The 12,724-nt window shown below is 43.7% G+C and overlaps 1 protein-coding gene across 1 annotated transcript in view; it reads right to left on the bottom strand.

The window, feature by feature from the left end:
- Positions 1 to 2,699: 2,699 nt before the first annotated feature.
- The window catches only part of KSR1 (kinase suppressor of ras 1), a 158,270-nt gene continuing 148,245 nt past the window's right edge, over positions 2,700 to 12,724 (bottom strand). The window contains exon 20 of the mRNA XM_055001393.1: positions 2,700 to 5,263. Coding sequence (XP_054857368.1) covers positions 5,185 to 5,263 — 79 coding nt within the window. The 3' untranslated portion in view covers positions 2,700 to 5,184. The remainder of the gene's footprint in view (positions 5,264 to 12,724) is intronic.

Raw genomic sequence — 12,724 nt, 5'->3', positions numbered from 1 at the left:
TGGACTGTCCCATTTCCCCGCAAGACACAGATCAACCCTAAAGATATCTCAGCTTTTGAGGTACACAGAACTCTTCTTTAGGCAAGACTCTTCAAGGCTAGTGCAGATTACACTCTGTGTATCTCCCCTTCACTTTGGGAACAGATTTCTCCCAAACTTCTAGTAGTTACCACAATCACCCTCCAAAAATGGGAGAAATACCTCAAAGCAGCACAAAACCTTGTGTGTGTTCTTCACAGAAAATCGAAAGCCCTTTGCCCAGAGAGAACAGATTTTGAAATAAGATGAAAATAGACATCCGGTGTGACAACATCCAAGTGATTTCATTTTAGCGAAGTGATTTTGTCCTCTAGGTCAGCAACTACCCAGACCAGTTTTTCAAGTTCTGTCACCTCTTGTTTAAGCACTGTTTTTATATATATATATATATAAGTGTGCTTTTCCTCATCCATTCTAATTTGTTAATGGGGGGGGGGACAGAAGTGCTTAATTATGATTCTTTAAGCTTCTTTATTAAACCTCCCTGGCCCATGTTAAGTTACCAAACCATGACTATCAGACTGTGATTACCGTAAACTGCAGACGTTTTAACAGGAAAACAAGGCCCATGTTCCATCCTAACAGAAGCGAAGTATGAAAAGCAAAACTTTTCATGTAGAAACCTCTAGGGGAGAGAGCTGCAGGATAGGTTGAGGCCGCTTGCTGAGGTGTTAAAGTTTGGAACATTTTTTAAGGTAATGGTTTCTCTTGTCTTTAGTTGAGCTAACAGCTAAGAACGTTTCCCAAATAGACCCAAATGGCAACATTTCTTGTGGCTTTTGATGGCTGTTAGCTACAAGTTATTGTACAATAACCAGCCAGGCTAGCTACATTGTAGTGCTGCTCATACACAACTCGAGAGAAGCAGTGTTGAGAACTGGGAACTTGGCTAGAAAAGGAGAAGCCTGAATTTTTGCAACTGGCTTGATGAACTCCAGGCATTTTCTGCTTGCTTTCAGGGGGAAAGGTCCCATTGTCGCTTTAACTGATAACACCGCAACTGCTAGCACTTCACTTCTCACTGTGCAAAAGGGCGTCATGAGACACTGTGATGAGACACCTCAAGCCTCCCATGTAGAAAACAGACCCTGCGGCAGCAGATCCTGAGACTTTCTACTGGCCAGGGAAGTGGTGAGCCACAAAACAGTTCCTGGTTCTCAACTGTTGAAAACAGGATGGAAAGCATTCTGTCTCTCTTTCCGGAAACTATTTCCAAATTTTTGAGAACTCATCATTTCACCTCTGCTTCTCCCAGCCCCATTCTTCTTTCTGGGCTCAATATATCCAGACTTTCCCATTTTTGTTCAGATTGTCAACAGCACATGGTGGATAAGAGGAAATGGGAGCCGATAGCAGGCCCAAGTTCAAATTTCTCCTCCACTTTGGGCATCACATGGGCTTTAAAGAAGTGTCTCAGCCTAGCTCCCCATCTGCAATATAGGTATGATACCAACCCACTTTACAGGGATGATGTAGGGATCACTAAAATAGTTTATACAGAGAATTACAGAACATTATTAACTGCATAAAATCACTAGCGTTTATCTAGTGTTACATTAAATACCTCTGGAAGTCCATACTAACATTCAGAAATATTATTTTTTTAAGGTTTTTATACCACCTCACCCTCAAACTAATACTAATAGACACTATGGGAGCAACCCTAAGCAAGTCTACTGGGAAGTATGTCCTGTTTTATTCTACGTGGCTTACTCCCAAGAAAGTGTTCTTAGGATTACAGCTAATATGCAAGAGGCTGCACCTCCCCAGGTTGTCTGGCCACATCCTCAGCCCCCTCTAACCGGAAGTCACCTAAGCAATTGTGACAGTGCTGGGGCCCGGCAGTCTCCCAAAAAACGAATGGTTGTCACTGGCACAGGTGCATGCTACCAAATTTCATCTTTCATCATTAAATGGTGGAAACCCCTCTTCACTCGGAACAGCTCAGCTAGATGGCCATCCAAGACACTATAGAGGGGAAGCAGCGGTGGAGTGTAAAATTTTCCAACACAGAAAATTTTCTGCTACAAGATTTATCTGTGGTACTTTTTCCATCCCACATGTGTAAATATACTTTGTGTGTCTTTCCTGGGATTGTTCTGCTGCAAATCAATCACGTTAGATGGACTAGATGTGGGGTATGAGGTGTGGACATATCCCAGTGCTTGTACAGGGTCCGGGTGTGTATATGGTGCATCTGCCCTCTTCTGCTAACATTGTTTAAATTTATTTAAATTTGAATTGGAGAATGTCCCCAGAAAACCCGCATCACTTCTATAGAGTAAGCCTCAAAATATGTGGCCGTTCGGATTTGGTTGGCCTGAGTCCCCCCCCCCCCCCCGCTGTGTTCCAGCCGTTGGTCAGGTCTTCTCTTGGCAAACCAGGAGAGGCGTCACGTCAACCCACCAAGGTCATTTTCATATCCTGCAGGTCGTGCAGGACTTTGACTGGAGCACCAACCCACCTGCAGGCAAGTCTCCTCCGGCAGGCAGAAATCCCCCTTCCTAGGCGGAGAGAATCCAAACTGATCCCCCTTAAGGGTTTTGAAACAAAATAATCCCCCTCCAAAAATCTACTCCTACTTTTAAAAAGCTAGAAAGGTGTTCTTTAAAAAAAAAAAGAAATAAAGAATCATAACTTCAGTTTATTTCAACCAGAGCAAAGTTTTATTCTCTTAAAAGGACCCTAAATTATTCAGAATTTCTTTAGCAGGTCTATTTCTTTTGGCCAGGTGCATGAACGAATACAGAACTCTTGGTTAATACTAACAATTTTAAATTAAATTAATAGCTGTTCTGGAAGACAAACTCAGTTGATAGAAAATATATTTATATATTTATATATTTATATTTACTGTACAAAGTTTACATTACATTTGAAAAGAAAAAAAATGTCAATTTTCACTAGTATTACAGACTTAATTTTACATACACTGTTGAAGTTGTGGCTAAGAAAATCTCTTTAATGACCAAGCAGCACTTCACATTTTCTTTTTATATCCCTTTTATTCTTGGGGTTGTTTTTGTTCAACACCGAAATGATACAGCCTCAGAGTGCCAACGCACTCCCTTACAGTCCCAAGGACAGCAGAACAATCAGGAACCAAACAGGGGGCAGGGGCCCTTTCCCTGTGCGACACGTCTGGAACAATTTGGCTCCCCCCGCCCTGCTTGCTGGCCTAAGTGGAACAACTCCTGATTTACACCAGTGTAAACAAAGAGGCATCACTACTTGCTGCTCATCAGCAGCTTCTGAAGAGAAAATCTGTGGAGGATAGCTCAATCAATGGTATTAGCCATGGTAGCCTAAGTGGACCCTCCATGTACAGGAGTAGTCTACCTCACCATCAGAGGGTGGGATTAAAAATGGAGAGAGGCTACCTCCATTGTGCCCAGCTCGTGATGAGCAATTGGAAGTGTCTGGGTGGCAGAGGGTAAGAACACAGGGTGGGACTCAGTGAGTCCTGGATTAAATGTCTCCCCAGCCCATCATTTTTCTCTGTCTTTCCATCAAGGAAACATTCGCAACAATAATGTGGCAAGACTGGCAAAAAGGACACAGCCTGGCCAACCAGCCCCCCTCAAATGGGGTTCTTTCACTAGCTGACATCCAGTGGGGGGGGGGAGTGCTAAAAGGGGAGGAAGTAAGAGCTGCACCCACGCACCATCATCGTCTGCTGCTGGGCTTTCCTGCACAGACATGGCAATCCCAAGGCAAACCATTGTTACAACACAGCATCTGACCATGCTGCAGCAAAAGGTTGAGTAACTGCAGCATATGTAGTTGCAGTCTAAGACCACAGCAATCTTGATGCCCGACTGAAGAAACACAACTTCCCCGTTTCTTTGCTTAGCAGGATCAGCAAAGATGAACGGAGGAAGCCACTGCTGTCTCATAAGCCCCCACCCCAGCCCCTTCCTTTTCATCCTGGATCGTTTAAGGTGGGAATAAAGGGATACTCTTGTTTCAGGCATCATGTCAGGCGCACTGGGAATGAGTGCCACCCCCCCCACACACACACCCCCATGCTCTGGGAAAATCAGCAGTGAAAAAGCAGAAGATTTAAATCAAATTCATATTCGATTTTTTAAAAATCAGCATCCAGTTGGCTTTAAAATTGCATCTGGAATTAAGGTAAACCAGTAGATTGGTGTGAAGCTTATGCTCGCAAAAATGCAGGTTTCACAAATCACACCACCGCTGAAAAGGGGGGCATCGGTTTAGGCGGCCCATAGGGGAAAGAGACACCAGCGACGAGGGAGAGACACCCAACTGTGAGGCATCACGACACCCTGCCAGTAGCTCTCCCCTAGTATCTGGACGTTTAGATTCTGCCCATGTACCCTCCACATCGTTGTCTTCTTTTCTACAAAGAATTATGAGAGTTCGAAACTTACTTTTTAAAAATAATTAGCAGCCAAGATACTGATTTCTACACCAATGTCTAAATCCAGTGCTTAGGCCCACACAAGAGATACCGATTCCAGTTGCCCTTGTAGACTCCGGCCTCCCTCTGAGCTAAGAATTCTCCACACAAAAAGTTGAAAGCACTTTCGAACTCCGCACAGCTGCTATGATGCTCGGACAAGAAAAGCTGGGGAATTTATTGTCGTTCTGCACATGGAGCTGCGGTATCCCCCCCGCCCTCCCAGTATTTTTTTGCCTGGGGCGGGGAGAGCAATCCAAGGCAATTATCCCAATTTGGAACCGGTTTAAATTGCAAGTGCAGATGTTCTATGGGGGTACACAATGCATCACCTCAAATAGTTTAAGCTAAATTTAAACCATATCAAGCTCATTAATGAAGCAGGTTGTTTTTACAGTGCTACCTGAACATTTGCAAAAAAATAGTTTTTTTTAATAAAAAGCTTTATATCACATTTATAATTAACCATTAAAATTCATACAGAAAAAACAGTCATAATGTAAACATTTTTAAGTAAAGTTGCTGATGCTGCAACAGAACTCAAGACATCAGAAGCAAACGTAACGATCTGTATGAAACATCACTGGGTATCCACCTGGGCGGAGGTATGCCTTGTGACGCTCCTTCTGTTATTTGGGAAGATGCTGGGAAAATTTGCAAATAAAAACTCGCAGATGATGCAGGCAGAAAGTGTGAACAAGAACCATAAAAAGGCTGGACTAGATCTTTTGATTGCTTGATTCCAAATCTCCCAAGCCAAACCGTTCGAATCGGATGACAACTTTGCTACTGTTCACGCTGAAGGAAAGGGAGGGAGGGAGGGAGATGAAGAAAAAATAAATTATGCGGTTACACTTTGAATCATTGTTCAAAAGGGAAAGAGAAGAGCGGCCCTGGCACAAGCTGGTTTTAGCAGAGAAAGCGAAAAGGTGGGGTCACCGAACAGAGAGCTGCAGAATTTAGCTTCCCATTTAGAAGACTTGGGTTTTTTTCATCTAAAATGTTCTTCCTGTTTATATATTATCTCACAGAAAAGAGAACCGTGTTCGCCCTGAAACACCAGACTGGGTGGGGAGCGTTTATTGCACTGTGAATGCCTGCACACACTGACTTTCTGATCAAATGTACTTGCAGAAAAAAGAAACAGACCAATTTTGCCTTATGCACAAATCCCTCCAGGTTAACTTGGAACACGACTCACAGGGCAATTCTCCTACACCAATTCTTTATTTCAGTGGAGCTTGAAGAACTTCCCGAACTTTGAAGTGCTTTCTGGATCCTGCCCCACTGTACGTCAGATCAGATCTGTCCCCCCAACCACTCTGGCATTACTTACAGCAACCCCAAATTTATCTCTCATGAGACAGCTGCCTCCAGAACTCTCACCATACTTCAGAAGATCAAGCCCCCTTTTATCCTGCCTTTCCTCCAAAGAGCCCATGGTTCTCTATTGCGCCATTAATTATTGTGATGGTAGGGGGAATGGTTGTGAAAGTAAGTCCATTGGTTGGACTGAATCAATTACACATATTCTGGTCAGCTCAAAAGGTAGCCCTGATTAACAACGCGGCTGCTTTTTTAAAAAGCAAGTGCTTATAGAAACAGCACAAGAAGCATTTCCCATTCTTTCATACATAAGGAGTGCCTTTTCTATGACGCCTGCTATGGGAGATATCAATGAAGAGATAAGTATCCCCCCTTCTCTCTCACACACAGGAGGGAATGCCTCTTCCAAGATGATGCCCACCATGCAATGTGCAAACATACAGAGAAGTATTTATCTCACATATGGGAGTGAACAGCTGTTTTCAAACTGCTTACTGGCCACAGAACATCGTGCCAAGCTCGCGGAATGACAGAGTCTTCCTGGCGCGACAGCGTCATTCCAGGAGCTTGGCACAATGTTCCGTAGCCGGTAAGCAGTGTGAAAACGGCCAATGTCTTTTTAAGAAAATGGCTACGAGGTCCATGTGCATCACCTAGAAACTAACCCCACCTTCCTTAAAACATGTGGTTTAACAAATGCATGCAGAGACAAATCAATTCATCAATCAAGTCAACCAAACCCCACACAATTAAATGACTAAGATTTCTTTAAATGCACAACAGCCCTGTTTTTCACCACTTACATTTGGGAGGGGAGAAAAGGATGCATCAGATATTATCTCAAAGGAAGCTACAACTTTAGAACTGAGCAACTCTGTGTTCTTTTGACCAGCCAAACAGATGTACAAATGACACTTTTTTTTTTTTTTTTTACAGAAATCTCATACAAAACACAAGCACACAATGCTGGTTGGTCTTGTTTATGCCTTGCTTACAATTCTGGTAGTAAAAGTTCAGAGAAATAACCACCAGGGTTATTCCAAGAAGAAAGCAGTGCAGTGGGAAGGGGAAGAGATACAGCAACACATTTTACAGTTGGTTGAAGAGACTTCAGAAGTAGAGGGGCAACATTTGGGCTCCCAGTCTTGTTAGTAGAGCAACACAGTCCTTGTTGATGGGAACGGTTATTTCAAGTTAGCAGCCCACACCGACAGCAGAGGCAGGGGGGAAAAGGGGAAGTCATAGAAGCATTGGGTGCCATCCCAGGGGATAAAGAGTGGCAACACTGTGCGAGCAGTGCGTATGTGTGGGGAGGTTGTCCACGTTGCTAAGTAGGTTAGGAGACAAGGAAGCATGCATGCCTGCTATTGCACCAGTAGCTACAACCTATAAGAAGACAGAAGGCAAAAGAGAGAAAACAGAGTTAGTAATGGACAGTTGCAGTTAAAAGAAGAGCAGGGCTCAGAAAAGCACCAGAACGGGGAGGCCACAATAGTCCAAAGAGCTTACGGGGCCCTTTGCCTTAACCGTAATCAGCAACCAACAGCATCAGCAGTGCTCTTCAATCCTTGGCATGCGTGCCCAATTCCTAAAGGGGGGGGCAGGGAGAGGTAGTGGTTAGCAGGTCAGACCAGGGTCAGGAGACCCCAATGCGAAGCCCGGCTGTCGTGACTTCACTGGGTGTTTTCATTCTGTTCTTTTAGACGCGTGTGTTGTGATGATTTTATTGTTACCAGCTTTGGGCTCCGGTCATTTGGGAGAAAGGTGGCATTGTAAATGCTTTAAATAAATAAAAACATAAGCAAATAAATAAGATGATGCTTACTGGCCATGAAGCAGCCACACAGCAGTTTCCCTTGAACTTTCCTTGTCTCACCCACCCATCCTGGACCACCATTTTCTCCCACCTATCCCATTTTAAAAAATGGGAATTACTAGATTGCTATATGTTGGATAAATTTAGTTGCAGACTAGAGAATTTGCACAGCAGATAAAGAATCACAGACATATGTGTGTTCGGCTTCTAAAATAAATGTTTCCTACATATAGGGTAAAATAATAAAGGTTACATTGGAGATAAAAGAAAGGAAAGCTAACTTAGTTCCTACATCCTTACATCCTGGAGATAACGGTCTAACTAACTGGAGAGCAATGGCGTCCTGAGTAAAAGGAAGAATGTTAATCGCCCCCCAATAAACCTGGTCAGCCAATAATCAATCCTAGATCTGTTCATTAAGCATGCAACTCCCCTTTACCCTGGTGGGAAGAACAACTCGACATCTAACTGGCCTTATGCTAACTAGTTGTCTCTAATTAAACACAAACAGATTAACTCTTTCATGACTGAAGAGAATGACACTTGTAAAATTCCAACAGCCCCTTCTCAAGTGTTAGTAACTGAAGTCATGAAGGTTCATCTTCTCTCACAGGTACTCAAACTTCACTTTCACGAGTGGCTTGGTGAGAATGTCAGCAACCATTTCTTCTGAAGGGCAGGACTTAAGATCAATTATTCCTTGTTGCTGCATCTCTCGAACAGAGTGGTATCTGACAGCGATGTGCTTGCTTCTGGCCTTGATGCTCTCACCCTTGGATAAGGCAACGCAAGCTTGGTTGTCTTCAAATAGAGTTATTGGTTTAGGTTCATCTATCCCAAAGTCTTTCAGCAGGTTGGTGATCCCCTCAAGTGGATCTTCTACATCCTATATTAGCCCAACTTTCAGAGTTTTCTGACGATTTTAAGGTTCAGTTCCTGCTTGACAACCCAGATGGGGAAATAACTGAAATAGTAGCTAAGTTTCTCTACAGTGCCATGGCTATACGCCCTGACAAGTAATATTCTGTACTGGTTTTGCTGCACTGTTGCCCTGCTCCTATCTGTATTTTAATCTCATTTTGTATGGAGTTTCTGTATTTAAAATTTTATATTTTATATATGCCAATAAAGGCTTGCTTGACTGACTGATCCACTCAAGTTCATCATAGGCTCGTGCAGCAGATGTGTATTCGGCCTCTGTGGTAGACTTGGCAACTAAAGTTTGTTTCTGGCTTGTCCAGCTGATCAGGCTTTTTCCATAGAAGAATAGACATTCACTGGTTGATTTGTGGTCAGCGTGGTTTTCACCCCAATCAGCGTCCATGTATCCAATTAGCCTTGGGTTGTCACAGGCCGAAATCTTTAGTTTCAGCTCAGCTGTTCCTATGAGATATCTGGTAAGTCTTTTGACAGCATTCATATCGTGGTGGTTGGGTGAATTTGTCTTTCTGCATAGGATTCCAACTGCTGCAGATATGTCAGGTCTTGACACTGTACTCGGGTAACAGGGTTCAAGTGGTATGCTTACCCTTTCTGCATCTTCCATTGCTAGAAATTCTGCAAGGTCTTTGATTTTGTGTTTCTGGTTTAGGAGGAAACCCCCACTTTCTGTTCTCTCAATTTGGATCCCAAGATAATGTTTTAACTCTCCAAGCTGCTTTACTCTCACATCCTTGTTTAGTTTCTCAGAAATTTCATTTGCGTGCTCTCTGTTCTCACAGCACAGGATCAAATCATCCACAAACACAAGAATCTACTCAAACTGTCCATTCTTTAGTCTTGAAAACAGGCAAGGCTCTGCCTTTCCTTGCTGAAATCCTTGCTTCTTCAGTAGTTCAGATAGCTTTTCATTCCATGATCTCGCAGCCTGGCGCAAACCATAGAGACTTTTGTTGAGTTTGCATACAAGGTTCTCTTTTCCTTTCTTTTTTAATCCATCTGGCTGAGTCATGTAAATCTCCTCAGTTAAGTCTCCATTGAGAAATGCAGCTTTGATATCTAGATGCTCAGCATACATCCCTCTTGATGTGGCTATGCTTAGCAGGGTCCTGATTGACGTGTACTTCACAACAGGTGCAAAGGTTTCAGTGAAGTCAGTCCCAGGTTGCTGTGTAAATCCCTTGGCCACTAGGCGAGCTTTGTATTTATCAATGCTTCCATCAGCGTTGTATTTCACTTTGAACACCCATTTGCATCCGATGGCCTTCCTTTCAGGTGGCAACTCAGTGAGTGTCCATGTTTGATTGCTTTGTAAGGATTCAAATTCCTCATGTGCAGCTTCCATCCATTTGTTTCTCTCATGGGTAGGCATTTCTGTCATCTCCTTCCAGCTTGAGGGTTCACACACAGGTTGCACACTTGCACAGAATTCAAATTTTTGTGGTGGTACTCCTTTGTTGATTCTTTGTGAACATCTCACAACAGTGGTCTCAGTCTCCTCTGGCCTGGCCTCTCCTGCTCCCCCTTCTGATTCCAGGGTTCCTGCCTCCCCTTCTGATAGTGGAGCCTCTTCTTGGTGCTCCTCCTGTGGATTGGCATCCCGGGCAGGTGGCCTTGTAGCCAAATCAGTAAAAGAGACTTCTTCAGCTTCTAGGCTGGCTTCCACTGTGGAGTCCTTCTTAGGAGCTTGGAAAATGTCACTTTCACCAAAATAAATCACATTGGTTATTTTAACTGAGAATGTGTCAGGATTCATGATTCTAAATCCCTTTCCACTGGGTGCATACCCAACAAGAATTCCCAGTTCTGCCTTGGGGTCATGTGCATACGCCTTAGCCACAAAAACTCTGAGATGTTTGAGTCCTGCCTTTCCTCCAAACCACATCTCAAATTGAGTTTTTCCTGTAGCCTTTGATGGTATTCTATTGTAGAGACAGGCCGCTGTAGTTACAGCCTCTGCCCAGCAGGTGCCAGGCAGACCGGCCTGAAATAACAAGCAAAGACTCATTTCCAATAGGCTTCGATTGAATCGCTCAGCAGCCCCATTCTGTTGAGGAGAATAGGCAACACTTGTCTCATGCATTATTCCTTCCTCCTCTAGGAACCTTTGGAACTCACTGCCACAATATTCAGTTCCATTGTCAGTGAACAACACTTCTGGAGCTTTGTTAAATTTGTTTCTCATGATGGCTACATAGTTTCTGAACTTATCCAGCACTTGACTTAGATTTCAGTACATAGACAAATGCGTATCTTGTTGCAGCATCCAGAAAACTTACAACATACTTATGTCCTCCAAGAGAGGTCTTAATTGGTCCAATCACATCTGAATACACTTTCGGCATTGGCTTTTCAACTGGCTTGGTCTGTTTGCTGCTGTATTTGGGGGCAGTCCCCTTTGCCTTAGCACAAACTGGACAGCCATTCTGCAAAATACCGTAATCAACCATTTCAATTCCACAATCTTTCAAAAAATTTTGAATAGAGTCAACACTCCTATGACCTAGCCTGCAGTGCCAGGTGGACAGGCAGGCAGTGTGCTGGCAATCATTTAGCTTTGCTTGATGCACTGGTAGACCAAAGTCCTTTACATAAAAGTATTCATCCATCTTTTGTGCCATAATCTCAACATTAATCTTAGGATTAAAAATGCAGAAGACATCTCCTTTCACTGAAAATTCAATTCCACACTTCAACATCTTTCCAAGAGACACAATATTCTGGTCTGCCTCTAGGGCATACATACAATTTTCCAGAGCTATTTCCACTATTTCTCCATGAACATCCAAAACTCTTATTTTTGCTGTTCCAGTCCCTCCAACTTTCAATGCAGACCCATCAGCAAGGGTCATACTGCGTTTAGAGCCTTCATCCAAGCTTTCAAAGTAAGTCTTATCATGAGAAATATGCGAATTTGCATCACTGTCCAATAACCATAAGCCTTTCACAGTAAAATTATCATCTGAAACCATGCAGGGAAAACTTTTGGGAGAATTCGGCTTTTCCCCATGAAAAACTGCCTTCTTCTTCCCATCGGGTCCGCTTGTCCCTCTACGGCCTCTGGGGGTCGTGTGCTCAGTGGACTCCCTTTGTCTCTGGCGAGCTACACAGTATTTGGCATAATGCCCCCTCTTGTGGCAAAAGTCACACACTACAGCCTTTCTATCAGAGACTTTGAGGGCTTTCATTCCCAATGAGGCTTCGCGGATGGATCTCCTTAGTGCCTCATCACACAAGCAACTTACTATGTAAGAGAGTTCCACCTCTCCTTTCGTTTCTAAGGCAGAGATATGGCTTGAATACGATTCTGGGAGGCTATTGTAAATCGTAGTGGCGACCTCGCTGTCTTGCAACACAGAGCCCGATGCCCTAAGCTCATTGACCAAAGACATTATTCGGTTAAGATGAGTATCCATGTCCCCCCCTTCCGGCAGTCTCGAGTTGTATAGCCATCTCCTTAGGAATTGGATCTGACTTCCTGTTTTGTGGCTGTAACGCTGCTCTAAGGCTTGCCATAAACTTTTAGCGGTGGTCGCATTAACAGCCAGAGGGGCATCCCTTTTGTTTAGAGTTGGAAGCATCATAAGCTTAACCCTTGAGTCGTTTTTCATGAATGAGTGTCTCTCCTCCTCATCTTGAGGTGCTTCTTGAGAGATTGTGGCTCAAATCATGCACATCTAAAGCACAGGTAACACTGGCACGCCATAGGAGGTAATTACCCTTGTCCAGTTTGGGGATGGAGAAAGGAATAGATTGAATCTCACCAAATTGGAGTTGCCTTGTTCCTTCTGTCCCAGCTCCATTTCCCCTCGGGGCTCCACTGCTGCTGGCTCCTTCATCTTGCTCACTGTGGTTTGCTCAAGCAGGGCTGCTAGTTTCTTTGAAGTGGAGATGATCCTGTCTTCCTCTTTGCTGAGGCAAACAAAGGGTATTTGCTCTCTGGCTGTCTCCCTTTGGAGCACTGGGCACAGAGTCCCCTTTTCAGTTTGCAAGTCCAGGTAAGAAGCATAGGAAAAATGCAAGGGAAGGATCCCTTTAAAAAAATATTTTTAGCTTGCCCTTTCAAGCTGAAAACACACAATGCTGTGTCTTAGAACGTCTGGGCCACCATAACCTTGTTGGAGCAGAGAATTTGCACAGCAGATAAAGAATCACAGACACGTGTGTTCAGCTTCTAA

The sequence above is a fragment of the Eublepharis macularius genome, chromosome 17 (assembly GCF_028583425.1).
Source record: "Eublepharis macularius isolate TG4126 chromosome 17, MPM_Emac_v1.0, whole genome shotgun sequence".
NCBI lineage: Eukaryota > Metazoa > Chordata > Lepidosauria > Squamata > Eublepharidae > Eublepharis > Eublepharis macularius.
The sequence above is the reverse complement of the archived record's forward strand: the minus strand, read 5'-3'. Positions and strand labels throughout refer to the sequence as shown.